A 26,130-nucleotide genomic window follows, 5' to 3' on the forward strand; every position below is an offset into this window, starting at 1 on the left:
GTAATTTGTATTTTTATTCCTTGAATCCTTCTTTTCTCACAGTGCTAACTATCTGCCTTGATTCTATAGTGCAATTAAAATCAGAAGGTGTTTATGAATGGAAAACTTGTGCTGCTTGCATGTAATGAGGAATAATTAGCCACAAAGAAAAATTTACCATTGATTGTCTGGAAAACTGGTCTGTAAAATGGCTATGAATGTCTGCTACTAGTAGATTGCTAGAGGGGTTGTTACAGCAAATCTTATAAATATGCTGGACTTCCCGGACTCTCTTTATTAATAACACTTAGCACTGTTACCATTATTACTTTTTTACACCAGCTCAGGGGCGCACATTGTAATAGGGACTATACAGACATATAGTAAATGACAGTCTCTTCACATCTGCAAAGCATTTTGCAAGTGCAAGCAAACCCCCAGGAAAAGGCACTGTTGTCATTTTGCTTTCTTTCTGCCAGTTCACTGTTTCATGCAGTTAATTTTAATATTTGCAATATCAGTTTAATTAAAAGCCAAGGAAATAAAGTTAAATTCTATTAAATAAAATACAGACTGAGTTTCCAGCTTCTTCCTGTTGCCAAAAAAAAAAAAAGTCACCTCTGTTCTTAGGACACTGAAATAGTTTGCGAACTTGGTCTTGTTTTGACTGAAAGAAAGTCAGTTACCCAATTAATACACTCCCTGGCCTATGAGATTGGTTACACTTTAAAACTTTTGGCTGTATAAACATCTGGATTGAACAAGCAGAGTTTAACTAGGTTATATTCATTGCTAATTGCAAAGGACAGCAGAGTAAAATTAGAAGGGGAATGTCTGCCAGGAAACCAGTCCACTTTCTGACCTAGCAATTCTAGCATCTGAGCTTCAGGCTTCTATGATTAGTGACATGAAGGTTATTTTGATTTGTTTGCTCTGACAAACAGGTAAATGCAGTCATTGAATTTTCAGCAGACTCCTACTGACCCGGAAGACAGGAGCTTTAGCAGGTCAGACTGAAATCAATCCAGTTAGAGCATCTCCTGCTGAGAAGAATCCAATTACTGTACCTGGTAATTCACTACCATTGAAACCAGCCTGTAGACAGCTGCACCTCTCCTGTATTGATTTAATGCTTTTAGTGAGTTTAGTGCTAGTAAAAGGCAGTGGAGTGACTGGAGCCTTTACCCCAGAACAGTTAGAACACGGGCACAACAGTGTAGGCTTCCCTGCGCTGCTTTGCTGAAGAGCCTCAGACAAGTGAGTGGGTAGTTGTCCACATCATAAAACCTGCCAGAAACTGGCACTGTGGAGGTGAAGGACGGAGTGGGTATATTGACTGGGTAAGGCTGAGGTAGTTCAGGTAGGGACTGAGGTACATAATGAAGACACTTCCCGTGCTACGCCTGTTCTGAGGCCACAGGGGATCAATCTCCCAGCCTGGCACCAGCACAGAATTCAGTTTATTACAACAGTCATAAAGACCAACAAAACAACAGTAAAACCCAACCAACACACTCCCAGGAAACACACTCTCCTTTCAAAAAGAAAAGGAGGACTTGTGGCACCTTAGAGACTAACCAATTTATTTGAGCATGAGCTTTCGTGAGCTACAGCTCACTTCATCGGATGCATACTGTGGAAACTCCAGAAGGCATTATATACACAGAGACCATGAAACAATACCTCCTCCCACCCCACTCTCCTGCTGGTAATAGCTTATCTAAAGTGATCATCAGGTTGGGCCATTTCCAGCACAAATCCAGGTTTTCTCACCCTCCGTCCCCCCCTCCCCCCCAAACTCACTCTCCTGCTGGTAATAGCCCATCCAAAGTGACCACTCTCTTTAAAATGTGTATGATAATCAAGGTGGGCCATTTCCAGCACAGATCCAGGTTTTCTCACCCCCCCAGCCCCCTCCAAAAACCACACACACAAACTCACTCTCCTGCTGGTAATAGCTTATCCAAAGTGACCACTCTCCTCACAATGTGTATGAAAACCTGTATTTGTGCTGGAAATGGCCCACCTTGATTATCATACACATTTTAAAGAGAGTGGTCACTTTGGATGGGCTATTACCAGCAGGAGAGTGAGTTTGTGTGCGGGGGGCAGAGGGTGAGAAAACCTGGATTTGTGCTGGAAATGGCCCAACTTGATGATCACTTTAGATAAGCTAAAAGAAAAGGAGTACTTGTGGCACCTTAGAGACTAACCAATTTATTTGAGCATGAGCTTTCGTGAGCTACAGCTCACTTCATCGGATGCATACCGTGGAAACTGCCTTGGCATCCGATGAAGTGAGCTGTAGCTCACGAAAGCTCATGCTCAAATAAATTGGTTAGTCTCTAAGGTGCCACAAGTACTCCTTTTCTTTTTGCGAATACAGACTAACACGGCTGTTACTCTGAAACCTTTAGATAAGCTATTACCAGCAGGAGAGTGGGGTGGGAGGAGGTATTGTTTCATGGTCTCTGTGTATATAATGCCTTCTGCAGTTTCCACAGTATGCATCCGATGAAGTGAGCTGTAGCTCACGAAAGCTTATGCTCAAATAAATTGGTTAGTCTCTAAGGTGCCACAAGTCCTCCTTTTCTTTTTGCGAAAACAGACTAACACGGCTGTTACTCTGAAACTCTCCTTTCAGATAGTGCTACGGGCCATTCTCACCTGGAGTGTTTGCTAATAAGATGCTGATTGAGTTGCCCATAAAGCAGCATCCGCTGGCCACACCTCCCAACTGGCACTGCGCAGAGAGAAGCAACAAGCATATACTATCCGGAGTGATGGGTATGGGGGCGGGAAGAGGAGTAAGGGAAATGCAGGGAAGCTAATGACTGGGACTGTAGTGAAAGTGCTGCATTCTCAGCATTGGATCCAATGGATGTAAAGATCAGAACTGATTTATAAATTCCCCATAACGTGTCCTCTCCTAATCCCCCAGCTCCCAGAGATTGCCTGAGATGCTGAGGTTTCGAAGCTGAGCACTACATGCTGGATTACAGAGCTGCTCACCTTGGCTCATGTGCAATATCATGGGGAAACTGCAGAGTAAAATCAACTGCAGCACCTCCAAATACAGGTAAACAATCTCCTGGGAATGCCAGCTTCATGTAAAGTTACTAAACCCCACCGATTATGGCAGGGAGGTTAGTGATCACATGTAATCATCTGGGTTTTATGAACTGTAACTTTTCCTTTTGTCTTTTGATTCTAAAGGTTGCTTAATTTCTCAATGGTCTAAAATACCTGTCTCTGCCTCCACATATATTCAAAATCAGTGGCCTAGATCCCAGCACTGCAATGACTGTGTGGCTAAAATGGCAATTCCACCCCCATTCAGTATTTGCTTGTAGCCCTGAACATAAGAAGTTGCTTTAGTGAATGGAGTGTGTTGGCAGCACACTCAAACTAATCCATCCTCTCTCTCCAGAGAGTGTCACTGGCATCCACCTGGGCTGTTCCTAGGCAGGGGTGCAAAGGACCTGGGTGTACTATCTTGGGTGGAAAATGGCTCCTCTTGACAAAGGAGATATTGCTCTGCTAGTCCTGCACCCTGGGCCGTCTAGCAAACAATTGTCCTTAGCCCTGCAGCATAGTGTCTACCAGTACAGCTGGGATGCGAATAGCTGCACTGTCACACACATGTTCTTTTCTTTTCATAGGTATTAGCCAGGTATTAATCCAGTATTAATCCAAGAGAGGGGCTGGTGCCACCATGGAAGAGATCAGAGAGAGTTTCAGATGCAGTTCCCCACCTCCCTCCCCCAACCACACATGGAAATGGAAAGCTTTCCTCAGACTGAATGGTCTGGGAGATGTATCAACGTATCTGGCCGAAAAAAGGGGATCTCTGGTTTGAGAGTATCCTAACAGCAACACATTCAGCTTTGTCTTGCTCTCATAATGAACCACGTGGTGGTGCTGACAGCCTGTGCTGGGAGCAGTTCCTGAGCCGTATTTATGTGCTGCAAGCTATTCGTGTGGGAGGGAGAGGGGCACTGGAGGGGTGGGGATATGCTATGGCAAGCATGGGAGAAATGGTGAGCAATCTAGTCTCTGAGAGTGAGAGAGACACCCTGAATATCCTGAGCAAGTGACATGCGTGGCTCCCCCTGCAAAGAAAGGGTTAAAATCTCCCTTTCTCCATGAGTAGGGAGATGGGAGTACTGGCCCATAAGTACTGGAGATAAGCCAAGGGCACAGAGCAGCAGAAAGGAGAACAGGAATGTTATTGTGAGGGACATTTGAGAGAGCAGAAAATGTCTGAACTGTTGGAACAGTGGCTGAGTCAGACCATCATCTGCCAGCTGTAGCAGGGAGACTGGTGAAGTTCTGTTAAAGTCAGTCCCATGCACCATAGTGGAGGTGAGTAACTGTTCTGCAGGTTTAGGAATTAGAGGTGGAAGAGACCTATTATGTCACATGTAGGAAATACATTTATGTCCCCGGAGAGCTGATCTCTGCATTGCTCAGAGCTTGCGTGTTGGCTTGCCTTTCTCCAGCATCTCAGCATTCAGCGTTTCTTCCTAAACCAAGGCGCTGCTATCCTTACATTCAGTTTAATTGGAGCCAATGCCATGTGGTTTGAGATGTGGGATGGGTGATCTATGGCATACAGTGACTTCTCTGTAATGTGTATTGAAGTTCCTGCTGCTGTGTGTCTTTCCCTCTTTGGCAGGCCTGATGATTATGTAGAAGACGACAGTCCTGCCCAGGCTGTTCAGCAATACATCCCTGCTCACACTGACGCCGTCACTTCTGTGGCTGCTCTAACATCGGATCTCTGTGTGTCGGGAGGAAATGACAAGGTAGGGTGGGTCAAAATTCACAAGGAAATCAAGTGTGTCTGGAACTCTCTGCCATTGAGATAAGGGCAAATGACGTGGCGAGATTCAAACAACGGGGTTTATGTGTTCACAGGCATCAGACCAACACTTGGCTAAAATAAAAATGCAAAGGCTGTCAGTACTCCAAGCCACCGACTGCCCATTAGCTGGGGTGGGGAAGAAGTGCTCCTCCCAGTGCCAGGTACTGGTGATGGGCAGGGACACAGTGGCCATGAGCCATTGCTGGCACCTGTAGACAAACAGCTCTTGTGGGGCAATTCCTTTGCTCTGAAGCGTTTCAAACCATCAACCATCCCTTTATTTCAGAGTGAGGAACTCAAAACCAACCATCGTGGCTCCATGAAATTCATCTTTGTGGGCAACAGATTACCCAGCCCACTTCTGAAGAGGGGTTCCAGAATAAATATACCTTCCCAGCCATAAGCACTGTGTCTCTCTTGTGATGCTAACGCAGTTAGAGGAGGCTGGGCTGATGGCACAGAGCATGCAGGCTTTGCTGGCAGAGGGGGATCACTGCCAGAGCAGAGACTGAGCGAGGCTGTGAAGTCAGGAGGACATTAAGATGTGGCAATAGTGTTCCAAATAAAGTTTATTTTTAAATCACTGCCCCTTTGACAGGGCACATGGGATGCCACACAACACAGCTGTGCAATCCTCCAATTCACAGGGCATCATAGAACCACAGGGTTAGAAGGGGCTGCAGTGGTCATCTAGTCTAAGCCCCTTCTAAGACGCAGGATTTGTTGTATCTAAACCATCCAAGACAGGTGGCTATCCAGCCTCCTTTTGAAAACTTCCAGTGAAGGAGCTTCCACAACCTCCCTAGGCAGTCTGTGCCATTGTCGTACTGTTCTGAGAGGTAGGAAGTTTTTCCTGAGATTCTAAATCTGTTTGTTTGAAGTTTGAACCCAATGACTCTTGTCCTGCTCTCTTGGCAAAAGAGAATCATTTTTCTCTCTCCTTTTTATGGCAGCCTTTCAAGTATTTGAAGACCGCTCTCATCTCTCCCCTCAATCTCCTCTTTTCCAAACTACCCATACCCAGCCTTTGCTCATATGGCTTGCATTCCATTCCTCTGATCATCTTTGTTGCTCACCTCTGGATCCTTTCCAGTTTCTCTACATCCTTTCTATCCATTGGTGATCAAAACTGGACACAGTCCTCCAGTTGAAGCCTAACTAGTGCTGAGCAGCGTGGTACTATCACCTCCCGTGACTTGCATGTCGTACCTCTGTTAAGTATCAGAGGGGTAGCTGTGTTAGTCTGTATCCACAAAAACAATGAGAAGTCTGGTGGCACCTTAAAGACTAATAAATGTATTTGGGCATAAGCTTTCGTGGGTAAAAAACCCACTTCTTCAGAAAAGAAGCTTATGCCCAAATACATTTGTTAGTCTTTAAGGTGCCACTGGACTCCTCGTACCTCTGTTAATGTACCCTAAAATTGCATTTGCTATTTTTTGCAACAGCAGCACATTGCTGACATATCCATCTATTTAGCTCATGCCCATCACTATGGTACCCAAGTGCCTCATATTATAGGTGAGGGTAGCCATGCTCATTTTCAAGAGCCGTGGCCCTGGGGAGAAGACAGACACTAAGCTGATGGTTTTGTATCTGGGCAGTTTATTAAGTATTTATGTGTTTGGAACATGTTTTGTTTCTTTTAAAAATCAGGGCATACATCTTCAAACCTGTGTGCATGAAGTTAGACTCCTAAATCCAAATTTAGGCTCCACTTGAAATCTTGGCCCCAGCAAATCACCCACTGACTTCAGTGTGGCCAGCATGTCACCCCGGACTCTAATTCCAGACATCTGCATTTGAACATTTTGGTCCATACATTTAAGAGCAAGCCCCTGTCCTGTGTTCCAAACAGCACCTAAGCTACTCAGCCCAGAGAGACTGTAACAAGCAAAGGGATGTTGGGCCCACCACAGGAGTAACTGGGTGGAAGTCTCTGGATTGTGATGTACAGGGGGTCAGACTAGGTGAGACAGTTCTCCCTTCTGGCCTTCACATCAGCCAACCTGTGATGCATTCTTTTATATTACAAGGGAAGAGCTTCTGAAAGGGGGGGTCTAAATGTGCCGCTGGTGCTCAGGACAAGACCAGCTGACTACTTAGGCTTGGACTGTGTGGTGGCGGCCCGTGTGCTACATGTTTTCATACCCAGGCTGCACATATTACAAAGCAATGTTTTTATTCCCTGTTGCTGAGTCCAAATTATGCTCCCTTTATTGACATAGTTTGTATTGTCCAACCTGATAGAAATGGGGTGTGGGTGGCTTTTTGATCTAGAAAATGTTTCTTTTATTTCAATAGACATGTAGGTTTTCACACAATGAGGACTATTTTTTCCTGATGCTCTTCACCCAGTACATACCCTTGCTGTGCCCTCCCCTTTATAGCAGGAAAGCTATTTGTCTGGAAAAAAATATGTAAAAATCATAGACTCTGTCACCTTGCAGACAAGTCTGTGTAATGTCAGTCCTCACGCACAGATGTGCTGGCTGAATTCACATAGATGTTTCTCTCTTCAGACTGTAGTCGTGTATAACTGGAGAACGGGAGCAGTGCTGAAGAGGTTCGTGGGACATCAACGTGAAGTGACTAAGGTAAATATCAGACTTGACAAAAGTGCAGGGTGAGTCTTATGTGGATCACTGACTTCCGTCAAAGGCAGACATAACAAGGGACAGTGATTGGTCATCATCCAGAGCTGGTATGACTTTGCTTGGTCAGCAAGGAAGGGATGCCTGTTGCTGCATAATATGAGTTGATTTTTCATGACTAGGAAGAGTGAGTTTCTGCTCCCTAGAGATGAATATGCAAAGTGACAACATCCAAACAGCACTGGCTCTATGCAGCTTTAATATGTATTCATGCCTCCATATCAAGAGACCATGACAGCAGGATGAATTGCTGGGTCAGGTTTTTATTTCAGGGATGATATCAGTTTGTCTTCAAGTCTTATGCTACTAGATTGTGGGTACAGACTAATAGCTACTCACAGCCGCCAGAGAGCTTTGATCTGAGACCTGGTATCCTATTTGTGAAGCCAATTAGGCTTTCTTCGTAGCAAATTGCATGGGAATGTGCACACACATGCACGCACCCTCCCCCCCTTGTTATAAAGTGAGGCAGGACTGGTAGCACCACCTATTATTAAGGTTGCCTAAGACTTTGCTTCATAAGATAATTTTTCCATTGCTTATAACTTTGCCAAACTTTAACCATTTTGGCTGAAATTTTCCATACTGGCCCCAGGCAAACTTGTTTTGCAAAGTTTCAGCCAAAATGGGTCAGCCATTTCTGTGGATGAGGCTGGGGCAAATACATCGTTTTGCAAAATGTTGAAATGTTGGTAACTATTTCATTGAGAGGCTCTAGCGCACCTATGCATTGGAGCAGGAATGTAAAATTTGGCAGAGGATGGCCTTTGTGTCAGGGATGAGTGTTTTGGTGTTCCTGTGAAAATCTGCCCTCATCTGGCCTAGTAATAAGCCTTTGGAAAAAATCTCAGTTTGCTCATGTTCAAAGTTTCCTAGAGTTTAGCCGCTTAAATCTCCAAAGATACCATCCTCCTTGAGCATATTCCTGCCCCTCTGTGTCACCGGTCTGCGCATGCACCATCCCCACAGAGTGACTGAGCAGCCGTAACCCAGGGCTAGGGGGCAAAGCTGGACTTTCCCTGTAATTGCGCCTCCTAGATAGGCCAAGGCCTAGGCACTGGAACTGAGAGCAGGGAGCCAGTCTCTCCTGTACTCTCAGGACCCCCTTGCCAGCACCCAGGCAGTGTGGAGGAGGAAGCTGCCTGCCTCAGATGCAGAGGGGATAAGAGCCAGTCTGGTGGGGGAGAGGGAACGAAGTAGAGTGGAAGAAGGAAGCTGGGACTGGGAATTGGTGGGGGGAAGGAAAGCGAGTATACTGAGAGCTGGAGGGGAGGAGACTGGGAGCTGGGGAGGGGAACAGGTGGGGGAGGGGGGACTGGGAGCCAGTTGGTGTGGGAGGAGGAGAACACTGAGGTTAGACAAGGAGCTAGGGGAAGGGGGGAGCTGGGATTGGCTGGACACGGAGATTGGAACTGGGACCCTGTGGGGTTTTCTTATTCTCTGGGCGCCCTGGGATCTGATTTGCAGAAATGTGGAGCATTCACAGCTGGGACTGAAGTCACTGCGAGCTGTGGTGTAAACATAAAAAGTGTTATAAAATGCTAAGGACTCTGCAAATCAGGTCCTTAGTGTCTCAAATTTGGCGCCTCATATCAGTGGGAAGTTTTATCCTTAATCATTCTCTGCCTCAGCGGCCCATCTGTCAAATGGGGATAATCCCATCCCCTCTTCTTATAGGGGTGTTGTGAAGATGAATGTTGGTGAATCACTCAGATACTATAGCGATGAGCTCCATCAGAAAGCCCTTGAGAAAATAATAATTCTGTCGTCAGTGCAGCGTGTGGCCACCCATTGAACAAGGAGGAGAAAACAAAACCTTGACTAGCTGTTCATTAAGTGAGCACCCTGCTCTGAGTGAGGCAAAAACCAGCATGTGAGCTCATGTAATTAAAGATGATCATAATGGATATGCACAATGGAGCTGAATTAAGGTTGCACGAGCAACCTTAATTGTGGCATTTGCGAACTTTTGAGTGCTTGCCTCACAACCTGAATATGTTCTTTTAGTGTAGATTTGTGTGTGATATATTGTTATGCTGCGTGAAACCTTTTTGAAGGTGGGGGGCATAACCATCGCCCTTCACTCAGAATAAATGTACAAAACATTTAAGCTCCTTTATGGAATAGATGGTTGAAACAATAGGAGCTGCTGCCCAAAACGCAGGCCGTGTGCAAGGCTGCTCAGGAGTCTGAGCTATGTGTGGGTAACATGGTTTGACTCAGGGTTGGATGGAGACATGGGCGGCTGTGTACTGTTTGAGGAAGCTATGCGCATATGGAGAAAAGCAGCAGAAACACCACAAAAGCTGTCAGAGAAGCAGCAAGCAAGCCCCAGAGACAGCCATAGAAGTACTTGTAGCAGGACCCTGAGCTAGGGGAGTGAGTTTTGGGGTACAGTGTTGCCTGGAAGGAGGCTTGGAGCTGTGGACAAATAATCTGTCTCCTGCTGTATGATTCCTACTGTGTTCAGAGAAACAACCTTTGTACATTCTTGTAAATAAATATGATTGCATCAAGAAATGCCTGATTCGATCATCTGTTTCTCCCCCTAGCAGAAACAACCTTTAGGAGCCTGAATAGTAACTAACCACTAAGGTCACAGGAAGTAACAGCAGATATAGAAAACATTAAATTGAAGTGATTGCTGCAGGGGTATCGTGGCAGCAGTTTACTCCATGGAGACTAAACTGGCCCCCTGGCTTACACAATCCCTTTACTGGATCTGGATCTGGAGAGCTCAGTTCTTCGAGTGATTGCTCATGTGTATTCCGCAATAGGTGTGCGTGCTCCAGGGCCGCAAGTTTTTCCCCTAGCAGTACCCATAGGGTGGAGCGCCCCCTGCGACCCCTAGAGTGGCACCTGCCTGGCGCTGTATAAGGGGAGCTGCGCGCCCCCCGCCCCCTCAGTTCCTTCTTGCCGCCAGGGGCGGTGCGTCGGAACTGCTCTGCTCCAGCTTGGCTGTAGCTCATCCCCAGAACTGTTTGTTCGTTCAGTGTTAGTACTTGTAGTTAGTTAGCTCTTTAGTTAGTTTAGTTAGTCGGTTAGCAATAGCTGTGTGCCCCGCATCTCGGGGTTTAAGTCGTGTGGCTCTTGTAGGTGTTCTATGCCCAGAAGTGACCTGCACGCAGATTGTTTGTGCTGCTTGAGAGAAACCCATATCAGCGAAAGGTGCAAGATTTGCAAGTCGTTTAAGCCTTGGACCAAAAGAGAAAGGGACATTAGGCTCCAGGCCATCCTGATGGAGTCGGCCCTGACCCTGACCCTGGCACGCCGCTCCGAACCGGTACCCGGCACTGCGGCATCGGTACGCGGCAACCTTCTGGTGCCATCGACTCGTCGGCACCGCTCCCCGTCCACAGGGCACGCCAAGAGGGCCAGGAATACAACCTCTTCGCAGCGGCACCGAGGGAAGTCTGGGACAGAGGCTAGGCCCATGTCAGGCAGTCCGCAATCCCCACCGGGCCCCAGGCCTCCAACTCACATTGAGTGGAGTAGCCTGGCCCATTCAGAACAGGCCTCTCCGGATGTCCGGATGCCATCCACTCCTGAAGCCCTCCAGGCAGCCTGGGACGTTATGTCCATGCTGGTGCTCGGAGCACACCAATGTCGGCCCCACATTCCAGAGGCAAGCCGCCGCTGGGATCTCTGCAGTCGCCTCTGGCCCGGTACTGGTCTCGGTCGAGGGAATGTTCCCAGCGCCGATCACCGCCCAGCGATTGCTTGGGGCAGAGTCCAGGTGGATCGCCCTTGACGCCGACCAGACTGTCTGCCTGGGTTCCGTCCATCTGGGACTCGCGGCACCACTCCTCCTCAAGGAGCAAATATCAGTGGGACTGCAGCGGGCGTCGCCATCGGTCCTCATCTCAGAGAGGGTACCGCAGTCGATCATGGCACAGTTGTCGATGCCGTTCCCGCTCAGACTCCCACTCTAAGGCTCCACCAGGACATCGCAGCCCCGGGTGTCAATCGCCGGCATTTCACTGTCGCGGGTCTGCCCGTCGAGGCCGTTCTCGGAGCAGCTGTTACCGCCGGTACCGGTCCTCCACATCGAGATCACGGTCCCATGGCCGTCATATATCCCGGCACTGCCACTCCTCCCAGTCCAGAGACAACAGCAGATCTTACACCAGCCCGGTCTCCATTCATAGCCGTCCTTCGATGGGCCAGGCCAGCCAACCCGAACAGCCGGCCCCGCCGGTGCCACAGCAAGTGCCGTGGCACCGAGCATCATGGCCGGCCCAATGGTACCAGTGGGCACCGTGGTCTCTGGCGCAGCCCCCGGTGGGTGCTCACTCGGTGGCCGGAGCTTTGGAGGCACCATCAGCCTCCCGCTCCAGACCCCCAAGAAAGGAGGCAGTGGGACGTGTGTCCTCGGCACTGTGCCTGAAGTCCGACCAGATGGTAAACCTTCTGGTGCTCGCCAACACCCAGAGCACCACACCGGCCTCTTTGCCCAGCCCGGAGGAGGCAATTGCAGCCCTGCCCCCCTCCGTCCCGCAGGAGGACTTCAGGGCCCACCAAGAACTCTTAGAGAGGGTGGCAGCAAGCCTCCACCTCCAGGCAGAAGAGATGGAGGAGCCCTCAGACTGCCTGGTTAACGTGTTATCCCCTTCTGCACTGGGCAGGGTGGCCTTGCCTCTCCCTGAGGGGGTGGCAAAGATTTCAAATGCCCTGTGGCAAACACCAGCCTCATTGGTCCCCATCTCTAAAAAGGCAGAACACAAGTACTTTGTACCCGCTAAGGGACATGAGTACTTGTATACCCAGCTGGCGCCCAACTCCTTGGTGGTCGAGTCAGTCAACCACAGGGAACGGCAGGGTCAGCCAGCCCCGACCCCAAAGAACAAAGACTCTCGGAGACTGGACTCTTTTGGAAGGAAAGTGTATTCATCTTCGAGCTTCCGGTTATGAGTGGCAAACCATCAGGCTCTCCTGGACCGGTACAGATTCAATCTGTGAGGCTCCCTGCTCAAGTTTGAGGACTCCCTCCAGGAGCGTGATAGGAAGGAGTTCAAGGCACTAGTGGAGGAAGGGGCAGCGGCTGCTAGGGCGTTCCTGCAGGCAGTCTCGGATGCTGCGGACACGGCCGCATGATCAGTGGCCTCCACGGTGTCCATGAGACAGGCGTCATGGCTCCTGCTCTCTGGGCTGTCCAGCGAGGCACAGTCTTCCATGCAGGATCTCCCATTTGACGGGAAAGCTTTGTTTGCAGAGGAAACAGATACAAGACAGCATGGCATGAAAGACTCCCGCAGGACCCTCCAGACTCTGTGCCTCTATGTCTCGGCTCCGGCAAAACCTAAGTTCAAACGGAAGCAGGCTCCCACCCAGGCTGCCCTCCCGACGTACAAGACCTCCCATAAGAATCAGTGAGACTATAAGAGACGCCCTCAGAGGCAGTCTTGGCCTGCCCCCAGCCTGGGTCCTCCAAGGGCAAGAAGGTGGGGAAAAGGCGTTTTTGAGGGACGCTCAGGGGCACCCCACCAGTCCTCATCAGGGATCCACCCCTGATAAGCACACAACCGGTTGGAGAAGGGAAGCTTTTCCTCCTGGAATGGTCGCGACTAACCTCGGACCGATGGGTCCTCAACACCATCTCCCAGGGTTACACCCTGCAATTTACTTCCTCTCCGCCCAACCATTCCCTGTCCTTGGGAGACCCCTCGCATGAAGCTCTGCTCGAGCAGGAGGTGGGGTGTCTCCTAGGTCTAGGAGGCAGTGCCTGAGGAGTTCATGGTCAAGTTATTTCCTTATCCCAAAGGCCAAAGGGGGCCTCAGGCCCATCCTGGACCTCCAAGGTCTGAACCAGTACATGGTGAAGCTCAAGTTCTGCATGGTCTCCCTGGCGTCCACCATCCCCTCCCTGGATCTGGTACACTGTCCTCTATCTACAGGACGCGTACTTCCACATCCACATATTCGAGGGGCACAGGCGCTTCCTCCGTTTCGTGGTGGGACAGAGTCATTACCAATTCACAGTCCTCCCGTTTGGTCTGTCCACTGCCCCCAGGGTGTTTATAAAATGCATGTTGGTGGTAGCCGCCTATCTCAGACGGCGGTGGGTCCAGATATTTCCCTATCTGGACGATTGGTTTGTCAAGGGCACCTCTCGGTTGCAGGTGGGGGATCACGTGGCGCTCCTCCTGTCCATGTGCACTGCCGTGGGCCTGTTGGTAAACAACACCAAGTCCACGTTAGTCCCGGTCCAATGCTTAGAGTTTATCGGGGCGCTCCTGGACCCAGTGTCGGCCAGGGCCCCTCTTCCTCCAGACAGATTCAAGACCATGAAAAGTCTCATCGACTTGGTCACAAGGTTCCCGGTGACAACAGCCAGGGTTTGCCTACAACTCTTGGGTCACATGTCGGCATGTCACATGTCGGCATGCACGTACGTGGTCCATTACGCCAGACTCAGGATGAGATCCCTCCAGCTCTGGTTGGCCTCGAAGTTCTCCCAGGCCATGGACAGGATGGACAAGGTCCTCCCTGTGCCGGACTCTGTGATCACCTCCCTACAGTGATGGTCTGCCCCAAACAACATGCTCCAAGGGGTCCCATTCAGGGACAGGGCCCCGTCGTTGGAGCTGGTGTCCGATGCATCAGACCTGGGTTGGGGGGCGCATGTGGGGAACTTTCAGACCCAAGGCCTGTGGTCGGTTCAAGACCTGACCTTACCTATAAACGTCAAGGAGCTCAGGGCAGTGCAACTGGCATGTATGGCCTTCCACTCACACCTGGAGGGCAAGGTAGTCAGGGTCCTCACGGACAACATGGCCTCAATGTTCTACATTAACAGGCAAGGTGGGGCCTGATCCTCTGCCGTGAAGCCCTCAGGCTGTGGGACTTCTGTGTAGCCCACGAACATCCACGTGAAGACCTTCCACCTACCAGGCGCCCGGAACGAGAGGGCGGATCGCTTGAGCAGGGACTTTTCCTAGCAGTGCGAGTGGTTCTTCCACCCGGAAGTGGCCCACTGGCTCTTCCGAAGGTGGGGAATTCCCCAGGTGGACCTGTTCACGACTCGGCAGAAACGGCAATGTCCCCGGTTCTGCTCCAGGGGGGCCTGAGGAGGGGCGCTATCTCCGATGCCTTTCTCCTGTCCTGGTCAGGCCGGCTTCTCTACGCCTTTTCCGAGTTCCCTCTAATCAGCAGGGTCCTGGAGAAGATAAAGACGGACAGGCCCAGGTCCTCCTGATTGCCCCAGCGTGGCCCAGGTAGAATTGGTACAGGACCCTCACGGGCCTGGCAGTAGCTCTGCCGTGGCTGTTGCCACTCCACCCAGACCTGTTGTCATAAATGTAAAGGGAAGGGTAAACACCTTTAAAAATCCCTCCTGGCCAGAGGAAAAACCCTTTCACCTGTAAAGGGTTAAGAAGCTAGGATAACCTCGCTGGACCAAAATGACCAATGAGGAAACAAGATACTTTCAAAGCTGGAGGGGGGGAGAAACAAAGGCTCTCTCTGTGTGTTGCTTTTGCCGGGAACAGAAAAGGAATGGAGTCTTAGAACTTAGTAAGTAATCTAGCTTGGTATGCGTTAGATTCTGTTTTGTTTAAATGGCTGATAAAATAAGCTGTGCTGAATGGAATGTATATTCCTGTTTTTGTGTCTTTTTGTAACTTAAGCTTTTGCCTAGAGGGATTCTCTATGTTTTGAATCTGATTACCCTGTAAGGTATTTACCATCCTGATTTTACAGAGCTGATTCTTTTAATTTTTTTCTTCAATTAAAATTCTTCTTTTAAGAACCTGATTGCTTTTTCATTGTTCTTAAGATCCAAGGGTTTGGGTCTTTGTTCACCTATGCAAATTGGAGAGGATTTTTATGAAGCCTTCCCCAGGAAAGGGACTGTAGGGTTTGGGGAGGATTTTTGGGGGAAAGATGTTTCCAAGTGGGCTCTTTCCCTGTTATATATTTGTTAGACGCTTGGTGGTGGCAGCAATAAAGTCCAAGGGCAAAAGGTAAAATAGTTTGTACCTTGGGGAAGTTTAACCTAAGCTGGTAAAAATAATCTTAGGGGGTTTTCATGCAGGTCCCTACATCTGTACCCTAGAGTTCAGAGTGGGGAAGGAACCTTGACACCTGCTCTCTCAGGACCAGGGCTGCCTCCTCCACCTCAACCTGGCAGCTCTTCACCTCGCGGCGTGGCTGCTCATTGGTTAGGTGGAGAGGAAAGGACGTGCTCCGAGCAAGTTCAGCGTGTCCTCCTCGAAAGTAGTCGGCCCTCCACTCGCCGCACTTATTTGGCGAACTGGTCCCAGTTTTCTAGGTGGGCGGCGGACCAGGGTGTCTCTCCGGTGACCGCCCCAATCCAGCTTATTCTTGATTACTTTCTCGACCTGAGGACACAGGGCCTGGTGCGTTCATCAGTCAAGGTGCACCTGGCAGCCATGTCGGCCTTCCATCCGCCGGTGCAAGGGCACACGGTATTTTCCCATGCTATGACTGGCCAGTTCCTTAAGGGTTTGGACCGTCTTTTTCCGTATTCTAGACCCGTGGTCCTGCAGTGAGACCTAAACTTGGTGTTGGCTTGTCTCATGGGGCCCCCGTTTGAACCACTGGCCACGTGCTCCTGCTCTCACCTCTCGTGGAAGGTGGTCTTCCTGGTTGCAATCACGTCGGCCAGGCGAGTCACAGAATCATAGAATATCAGGGTTGGAAGGGACCTCAGGAGGTCATCCAGTCCAACACCCCGCTCAAAGCAGGACCAATCCCCAACTAAATCATCCCAGCCAGGGCTTTGTCAAGCCTGACCTTAAAAACTTCTAAGGAAGGAGATTCCACCACCTCCCTAGGTAACGGATTCCAGTGTTTCACCACCCTCTTAGTGAAAAAGTTTTTCCTAATATCCAACCTAAACCTCCCCCACTGCAACTTGAGACCATTATTCCTTGTTCTGTCATCAGCTACCACTGAGAACAGTCTAGATCCATCCTCTTTGGAACCCCCTGTCAGGTAGTTGAAAGCAGCTATCAAATCCCCGCTCATTCTTCTCTTCCGCAGACTAAACAATCCCAGTTCCCTCAGCCTCTCCTCATGAGTCATGTGTTCCAGACCCCTAATCATTTTTGTTGCCCTCCACTGGACTCTTTCCAATTTTTCCACATCCTTCTTGTAGTGTGGGGCCCAAAACTGGACATAATACTCCAGATGAGGCCTCACCAATGTCGAATAGAGGGGAACGATCACGTTCCTTGATCTGCTGGCAGGACCCTGACCTCCGAGCCGCCATACACGGTCTTCCATAAAGAAAAGGCACAGCTCCGCCCATACCCCATGTTCCTCCCAAAGGTGGTCTCCGCCTACCACATGGGTCAGGACATTTTTCTACTGGTCCTCTGCCCTAAGCCTCACGCGACTAGTGAGGAACGCTGTCTCCACACGCTCGATGTGCGGCGGGCTCTGGCTTTCTACCTCGAGCGGACCAAGCTGTTCAGAAAGTCCTCGCAACTGTTCATCACCTCAGCTGAGCGCGCAAGGGGCCAGCCAATTTCTACTCAGCAGCTTTCCAGTTGTATCACTTCGTGCATCCGTTCCTGTTTTGAGCTGGTGAGTGTCCCCCCACCACCTATTGTGAGGGCACACTCGACTTGGGCACAGGCCTCATCAGCTGCCTTCGTGGCCCACGTCCCCATCCAGGACATTTGTAGGGCCGACACGTGGTCTTCGGTTCACACGTTCACCTCGCACTATGTGATCGTCCCCTAACCCAGGGATGACGCTGGGTTCTGCAGGGCTTGTGAACTCCTACCTACCTCCAACAGATATAGCTTGGAATCACCTACTGTGGAATACACATGAGCAATCACTCGAAGAAGAAAAGACAGTTACCTTTCCCGTAACTGGTGTTCTTCGAGATGTGTTGCTCATGTCTATTCCGCATCCCGTCCTCCTTCCCCTCTGTCAGAATTGTCTGGCAAGAAGGAACTGAGGGTGGGGGGAGTGCACAGCTCCCCTTATACCGCCCCAGGCAGGCGCCACTCCAGGGGTCGTGGGGGGCGCTCCCCCCCTACGGGTACTGCTAGGGGAAAAACTTCCGGCACCAGTGCACGTGGCGAGCACGCACACCTATTGTGGAATAGATATGAGCAGCACATCTCGAAGAACACCAGTTACGGAAAAGGTAACTGTCTTTTCATCTGCGCACTCACTTTTGGGAAAGCAGGTTAATTCTGCCTGCCCATCCACCCCCCACCACCTCTGTAATCTAAAGTTTAAATGCTAGCTCTGGCTACAAGCACAGATGTTTGGTGACCTCCTCCTGGTCCCCAGTTGTGTACATCACAAAGCCACTGTGCACTTTGCACAGCTCACAAGACATGAAGGGCTGAAATAGACGGGGTGTTGCAGGTACATAGCCAAACTGTGCAACTATGTTAGGTCATGCCTGGCTCTAGCCTCTGCTAGTAATCCCTTATTTTCAAGAGCCCCTGTTGATTGTCAGGTGGAAATAGTGAATGGGAGAAGACGCTGGCACTCAGGAGACTCAAATTCTATTCCTGGCTCTGCTGCTGACCTTGCTGGGTGTGGCTGGTTCAGTCATTTCCCCTCCATGTGCTTCAACATCCCCCTTCGCAAACGGGGGTTAATAATGTGCTCTCAGCTTCGAACAGGGCGAGGCAGAGTACTCTGGACAGTCCCCTCAGCGTGTAAGGAACTAAACCAAAGACGCTCTCTTGCAAACTGCAGCTCCTTCCTAATCCATTGGCGTTTCTGTAGAACAGTGGTTCTCAAACTTTAGCAACCCGAGGACCCAAATTTTGATTTAAAATTTTTCAGAGACTCCCAAACCCCCCACTCAGCCACGGGCCTCATCTCCATTCCAATCCTGCCCCTCCTCTTCCACACTTCTTTCCACCCCCTCCCCGAAGCGTGCCCCGTCCCCACTCCTCCCCCTCCCTCCCAGTGCCACCTGTATGCAGGAGGCACTGGAAGGGAGGGGGTGGAGTTGATCAGTGGGGCCTGCGGACCCCCTGGAGTACCCTTGTGGACCCCAGTTTGAGAAACGCTGCTGTAGAGTATTTCAAGTGTCCTGCGCCCTGTCCGTTCTGTGGCAAGCTGGGCCTAACTCCTGTGACAAGGCCTTGAGGGATGGCATTGCTAAATCCCAGAGTGCCCTAGGAGGCAAGTGGGTTGAATGTGAAGTGAACAGGCCAGCCAGAACCGTTTTCCTTGTGTGACGATAATTTGGTATCATCTCCATTGCAGGAGGTCTTGATTTCCTCTGCCCTCCAGGGTCTTGTGTGCTGTGGCATGCTATACTGGCGCTGCCTGGGGACTGAAGTAGTTGCAGAGGAAGCAGGACTGCATGCCGCTCCCGCTCATGGTGTGTGTACCCTGTATCCATGCAGCGGAGCTGGGGACAGTTTGGCTGGGAGGCAGTTTGGGCATTTGCCACCTGAGTTCATTGGAGGCTTTGGCACTGGGGAGGGACTGCATAGAATCATAGAATATCAGGGTTGGAAGAGACCTCAGGAGGTCATCTAGTCCAATCCCCTGCTCAAAGCAGGACGGATCCGCAACTAAATCATCCCAACAAGGACTTTGTCAAGCCAGGCCTTAAAAACCTCTAAGGAAGGAGATTCCACCACCTCCCTACGTAACCCATTCCAGTGCTTCACCACCCTCCTCGTGAAATAGTGTTTCCTAATATCCAACGTAGACCTCCCCCACTGCAACTTGAGACCATTGCTCCTTGTTCTGTCATCTGCCACCACTGAGAACAGCCGAGTTCCATCCTCTTTGGAACCCCCCTTCAGGTAGTTGAAGACTGCTATCAAATCCCCCCTCACTCTTCTCTTCTGCAGACTAAACAATCCCAGTTCCCTCAGCCTCTCGTAAGTCATGTGCCCCAGCCCCCTAATCATTTTCGTTGCCCTCCACTGGACTCTCTCCATTTTGTCCACATCCCTTCTGTAGTGGGGGGACCAAAACTGGACGCAATACTCTCAGTGTGGCCTCACCAGTGTCGAATAGAGGGGAATAATCACTTCCCTCGATCTGCTGGCAATGCTCCTACTAATACAGCCCAATATGCCGTTGGCCTTCTTGGCAACGAGGGCACACTGCTGACCCATATTCAGCTTCTCGTCCACTGTAATCCCCAGATCCTTTTCTGCAGAACTGCTGCTTAGCCAGTCGGTCCCCAGCCTGTAGCGGTGCATGGGATTCTACCTTCCTAAGTGCTGGACTCTGCATTTGTCCTTGTTGAACCTCATCAGATTTCTTTTGGCCCAATCCTCCAATTTGTCTAGGTCACTCTGGACCCTATCCCTACCCTCCAGCATATCTACCTCTCCTCCCAGCTTAGTATCATTTGCAAACTTGCTGAGGGCGATTCATCCCATCATTCAGATCATTAATAAAGATGTTGAACAAAACCGGTCCAAGGACCGACCCCTGGGACACTCCACTTGATACTGACTGCCAACTAGACATCGAGCCATTGATCACTATCCATTGAGCCTGACAATCTAGCCAGCTTTCTATCCACCTTATAGTACATTCATCCAATCCATACTTTTTTCACTTGCTGGTAAGAATACTGTGGGAGGCTGTGTCAAAAGCTTTGCTAAGGTCAAGATATATCACATCCTCCGCTTTCCCCATATCCACAGAGCCAGTTATCTCATCATAGAAGGCAATCAGGTTGGTCAGGCATGACTTGCCCTTGGTGAATCCATGTTGACTGTTCCTGATCACCTTCCTCGCCTCTAAGTGCTTCAGAATCGATTCCTTGAGGACCTGCTCCGTGATTTTGCCGGGGACTGAAGTGAGGCTGACTGGTCTGTAGTTCCCTGGGTTCTCTTTTGAAAATATGGGCATTATATTTGCCTTTTCCCGATCATCCAGGACCTCCCCCGATCACCATGAATTTTCAAAGATAATGGCCAATGGCTCTGCAATCACATCAGCCAACTCCCTCAGCATCCTTGGATGCATTAGATCTGGACACATCGACTTGTGCATGTCCAGCTTTTCTAAATAGTCCTTAACCTGTTCTTTCACCACTGAGGGCTGCTCACCTCCTCCCCATACTGTGTTGCCCAGTGCAGCAATGTGGGACCTGACCTTGTCTGTGAAGACCGAGGCAAAAAAAGCATTGAGTACTTCAGCTTTTTCCACATCCTCTGTCACTTTGTTTCCTCTGCTATTCAGTAAGGGTCCCACACTTTCCCTGATCACCTTCTTGTTGCTAACATACCTGAAGGTATCCTTCTGGTTACCCTTCACATCCCTTGTAGCTGCAACTCCAATTGTGCCTTGGCCATCCTGATTACACCCCTGCATGCTCAAGCAATATTTTTATACTCCTCCCTAGTCATCTGTCCAAATTTCCACTTCTTGTAAGCTTCCCCTCCTCCTCTCCCTAGGTGAGTATGGCAGCAATCATTGACTTTTGGGGATGGAGGGGAAGCAGCTCGAGGACCTTGTTTCCTTCTCCCTGCCCTACCGGCCTGTGACAGCTTCCTGCCTCCCTACTACACCTCTGCATACACTAAAGGTGGCTAGGCACAGCTCTGCAGGTTTCTGCTAAAATGATCAGCAGCAAAGTGGTTATTGACATTTAAATGGCCATCATTAGGTTTCAGAGCTCTCGCTTCCCAGGGAGGAACTGTTCGCACCTCTCTGAGCGCTTGGTTCTGGCTTCTGAAGAGTCAGGAGAACAGAGCTGTCTCAGCTTGTGCCTGGTTCATACCTGGGAAGTTCCTTTCACACCCCAAAGGGTTGGAGAGTGATTTAGTTTTGTTAATGAAAGCTTAGGCCTGGTCTACAGTACAGACCTACAGTGGTATAAATGCGTGGCTCGGGGTGTTAAAAATCCACCCTCCTGAGCAACACAGATGTACCGACGTAACCCCCCGTGTAGACAGAACTGTGTCGGTGGGTGGTGGATTAATTACACCAGTGGTTCTCGACCTTTTTTTAATGTGGGGACCCCTACAAATTTTCACATGAAGGTGCGAACCCCTTTGGTAATCTTAGACAAAGTCTGCTGACCCCTAGGGGTCTGCAGACCACAGGCTGAGACCCACTGACAACGCCAATGGGAGAAGCTCTCTCGCTGGCATAGGAGCATCTTCACTGAAGCGCTACAGCCGGCAGCTGTGCCAGTGCAGCATCTGAAGTGTAGACCTGCGTGTGGATTGTGTCTCTCGGGTCAGTGGTGGGAATAGGGTCCTTGGAATCGTTGAGAGCACGAGGCCCTGGATATATTCTAAATCTCTTCCTTTGCTTCCTCTCCTCTGCCTGTGACTGTGACCTGGATCACTGGATCTACTAGTTAACGTTTGTCCACAGTTCTTCCATATAAGTTGAGGGAGTGTGTTTCTGGGGTCGTTTAACTCTTGAGGGGAGCGATAAGGGTCTGCAGCCAGCGACATGAATTCACTGAGATGCAGTAATCGCCCTGAATTGCACGGCCTGGAGTCGTCTTCATGTGAGTACAAAATGGAATTTGTAAATCAAAATATCCCCCTTTGGAGCTGTGTGTTTCCTGGGCCACATGGCTGCAGCTCTGAGCTCTGAAACGATTGCAGACTTGCTGGGCTTTTCTTGCCTTGCCGTTGGGTTGAGCTGGCAAATGGATCTTGTATCTCTCATTCTGTTCTGTGCAGGTGGCCTGTGTCTTTGAATCCAACAGTTTTTTCAGCGCCTCCCGTGACAAGACAGTCATGATGTGGGAGCTACACAGGAACTCGGGGCCAAGCCAGCACTTCCCAGGACATGACTTGGTTGTAACTGGACTGGCGGTGAGCCCAGGTGAGGCCCAGCTGTCTCCTACTGCTGGCAGTTGCAGTAATGCTGGTTTCCCTGCCCTCTCTTACATAAAGTCATTGTGGTTGTAGACTCTTTACAGCTGTGCACGGGTTCAAGGGACAACACCATGTGCAAGTGGGACATAGAGACCGGGGAATGTCTGCGCAGAGCTGCCATCTCCAGGAATCTGGTAAGAGCAGATGTCCCTGTTTGCCCTAGAATGGCAGCTCCCTGCCCAGTGGCTCGTGTGCATGTGAATCTATGCAAAGGGGAAACTATTTTTGCTGCTGCCCTAGCAGCAATGCAGCGGTTTCCTTGTGTGTGTGGTGAGAGCAGGCCTTGCCCCCCATACAAACTCCAGTTGCATGTTTCATTAATGCTCTGAGCTCAGGCAGGCCAGGGCAGTAGTCTCTGAAAGCTGTTCCCAATGGATGGCACTTCAGGGGCCCTGGTGACTGGAAGTGGTGGGTCCACCTCACCAGATGCCGAGTTTGCATTGATCAGTGTATTTGAAAGCAGCCTCTGCAAGAAGGCCAGTGGTGAGTGGACGCATTCTCTGCCCCTCCAGATAATGCAAAAACCACAGAGCATGTGGCTGGTACCTGGGAGGTGTCTATCCCGGATGTACTGCATCATTTGCTTCCCAGGACTTTGTCTGGCCACTTCTGCCAGCCTAATATTCCCCTGGGGAAACCCAGTGGTGCAGGTGTAACCCAAAGCTCCAGGACATGGGCCCTAGCTTTCCAGAATGACTAAGGTGAATTCTAGAAGAAGCCTTTCACACCGAGTCCCTGCTTGATCACCCAGGAATCCCGGCAAAAGTCCTAAGCTAGAGCTCAGGCCATTGGATCAGAGGCAGCCTGGAGTGAATGGGTGAAACTGCCTTGGGGAGCGTGGGTCACACTCAGCAGTGACTTCCATGCTGAGGAAATTGAATGTGTCCTGGGCACCTTGGACTTGTCAGAAGTGAGGTCCCTGCCCCAGAGTGCTCAGTGGACAAGGCAAAACGGGAGGAGCAAGAACACAACAGCATTTTAGCGTAATCCTGCACACATCCCAAGAGCAGGAAGAGACCCCAGCAGGAGGGTGTGAGGGAAAGCAGGCTTCAGCTTCCATTCCATCATCTCCACGCTTCAGTTCCTGCACCGGTGGCATCTACTTGCAGCACACGTGCTATTCTGTCACTTCCACCCATTTCTTACCAGTCCTTTAAGACCCTGCTATAGCGTCTGAGAGCTGTGATAGTGCAACACTGATTTGCTCTCATGCTAGTGTGATCATTGTACGAAGCAGTGATTGCGATAACCCAGGGGTCGGCCACCTTTCAGAAGTGGTGTGCCGAGTCTTCATTTATTCACTTTAATTTAAGGTTTTGCACGCCAGTAATGCATTTTAACATATTAGAAAGTCTCTCTCTATAAGTCTCTATATTATTGTCGTATGTAAAGTAAACAAGGTTTTCAAAATGTTTAAGAAGCTTCATTTAAAATTAAATTAAAACGCTGACCTTATGCCGCCGGTCCACTCAGCCCACTGCCAACCTGGGGTTCCGTTCACCTAGGCCGGCAGTCGGCTGAGCGGGGCCTGCGGCCGGGACCCCGGCTGGCAAGGGGCCGGCAGCCAGAACCCAAGACCGGCAGTGGACTGAGTGGGGCCGGCAGCCAGGACCCCAGACCGGCAGTGCGCTGAGCGGCTCAGCCCGTTGCCACTCAGCTCGCTGCCAGTTTGGGGTTCCATCCGCCGGCTCCTGCCAGACAGGGTCCCTGCTGCCAGCCCCACTCAGCCCGCTGCCGGTCTGGGATCCTGGCCCTGCCCATGTAGAGTGGGTACATACCTTCTCCCTGGTTCTAGCCCATTCTCTTCCTCTCTCTGCACTGAGCTGAGGGTGGGAGTGCACTGAGCACAGGGCTGGGAGTGCAGGAGCAGGCTGGGGGTTGGGATGCAGGGTCTGGCCAGGAGCTAGAATGAGGGAGGGGGCTCAGGGTTGGGGCAGGAGATTTGGGTATGGAGTGCTTACCTGGGCAGCTCCCATTTGGTACGAGGGGTGCAGGTGGGAATGTGGGCAGGGGGAGTGCAGGAGCTCCCGTTTGGTGCTCAGGGTGGGGGTGGGAATGTGGGCGGTGCAAGAGTCAGGGCATGGGGTGGGGGGGCTGGGGGTGAGTGAGGAGGGTGCAGGAGTCAGGGCAGAGGGCTGGGGGCATGTGTGGGGGGGTGCTGGAGTCAGGGCTGGGGTCGTGGGGGGGTGCAGGGGTCAGGGCAGAGGCCTGGGGTGTGTGGGGGGTGTAGGGGTCAGGGCAGAGGGCTGGGGTGTGTGGGGGGGGTGTAGTGGTCAGGGCAGGGGGCTGGGTGTGTGTGTGGAGGTGTAGGGGTCAGGGCAGAGGGCTGGGGGTGTGGGCTAGGGTCATGCGGGTGGTCCCAGCCCCCTGCCCAGAACGGCTCACAGCAGGGGGCTGGAGGGGATGTGCCCTGATTCCACCCCCCATCCCCCAGGCCCCTTCCCTACCTCTTCTCCACCTCCTCCCCGGAGCAGCAAGCGAGCCTGCTGCAGCTCTGCTTTTTCCCCTCCCCACAAGAGCCATCAGCTGATGGGCAGCAGGGAGGGAGAGGAGGAGGGGCAGGAAGGGGGGGGAAGAGGGGCCGGAAGAGGCGGGGGTAGGGGGGGAGCTTGCCTGCCCTGCAGCAGCAGCCGGCAGGACCAAGCTTCTTCATCCTGCCTCCGCAGGGAGGGGCAGAGAAGACCAGGCCAGGGGGGTCAGGATTTTTAATGGCACGCTGCTGCCTGCCAGGGTCCCGCGGGCGCTGAGTGGGGCCGGCGGCTGGCACCCGGCAGGCAGCAGCTTGCCATCAAAAATCGGCTTGCCTGCCATCCTTGGCATGTGTGCCATAGGTTGCTGACCCCGGTGATAACCTGTTGCACGTGTAGCTCCCTTGTCTGCCTTTGCCTGGCATGCGAGTTAAGGCTCACGGCTCCTCGTGTGAGGCAGGGTGTGTCCTATCCCCAGGGCCGGATTAACTTTTTATGGGCCCAGCCGTGTGTTGCCAGCATACCCCTTCCCCCTGGGGGCGGGCCCGCACCACACCTCCCCCCTGCCCAGTACCCCACCCTTGTGTCCAGCACCCCCTTGCCCAGAGACCTCCACCACAGATCTCTATGCCCAGCCCTCACCCCTCCCAGAGACCTCCCCCGCTGGCCTCCCACCACAACTGCACAGCACCTTGCACAGCACCTTGCACACCACACTGCTCACCCAGTTCCCCCCACCCGTAGGCCTCCCCACTGCCTACCACCTTCCTCACAGTCCCACCATCCCAGCTGCACAGCACCCCATATTCCTGAGGGAATTCTGCACCAAAAAATCAAAAATTCTGTGCACAGTATTTTAAAATTTTGCAAATTTTGTTTGTCAATAAATAAATCTGGAGGCTCCAACATGGCAGTGGGAAGCACAGGCCACTGGTTAAATGGAGATGGGAGTTTACCCTGCAGCCTCACCCCATCCCACCCCGGGACAAGGACTCAGCAGTGAGGCTGCACCCGAACCTGACACAGTGCAAGGGCCAGGCCTGCCCCAGAAACACCCTGGGCCCCTGCCCCCTGTGCCAGGCGCACCAGGTGTGGGTGAGCAGGCTCAGCCTGGCAGCAGGATCCAAGTGCAGAGGGACTTAGTGTGGGGGTATCCAGGTGGGGGTCAGAGAGTTCTCTGTGGGGCAGTCTGGGTGCGGGTGGCTCAGTGGGAGATCTGGATGCACAGAAGCTCACTGGGGGGTACCGGGGCAATGGGACTCTGCAGGGGATCCAGGTGAAGGTGTTTGGGGCTCGGCGGGGGGGTCGAGGTACAGGGGAGGTGGGGTTCATTTTGGTGGAGGTCC

General features: G+C 51.3%; 1 protein-coding gene across 1 annotated transcript in view; it reads left to right on the forward strand.

The window, feature by feature from the left end:
- The first annotated feature begins 2,999 nt into the window (after positions 1 to 2,999).
- The window catches only part of WDR31 (WD repeat domain 31), a 31,159-nt gene continuing 8,028 nt past the window's right edge, over positions 3,000 to 26,130 (forward strand). Inside the window, exons 1-5 of the mRNA XM_077836133.1 lie at positions 3,000 to 3,058; positions 4,658 to 4,787; positions 7,369 to 7,443; positions 22,119 to 22,263; positions 22,350 to 22,450. Of these exons, the coding sequence (XP_077692259.1) occupies positions 3,000 to 3,058; positions 4,658 to 4,787; positions 7,369 to 7,443; positions 22,119 to 22,263; positions 22,350 to 22,450 (510 nt within the window). The remainder of the gene's footprint in view (positions 3,059 to 4,657; positions 4,788 to 7,368; positions 7,444 to 22,118; positions 22,264 to 22,349; positions 22,451 to 26,130) is intronic.

The sequence above is a fragment of the Eretmochelys imbricata genome, chromosome 16, assembly GCF_965152235.1.
Source record: "Eretmochelys imbricata isolate rEreImb1 chromosome 16, rEreImb1.hap1, whole genome shotgun sequence".
Classification (NCBI taxonomy): domain Eukaryota; kingdom Metazoa; phylum Chordata; order Testudines; family Cheloniidae; genus Eretmochelys; species Eretmochelys imbricata.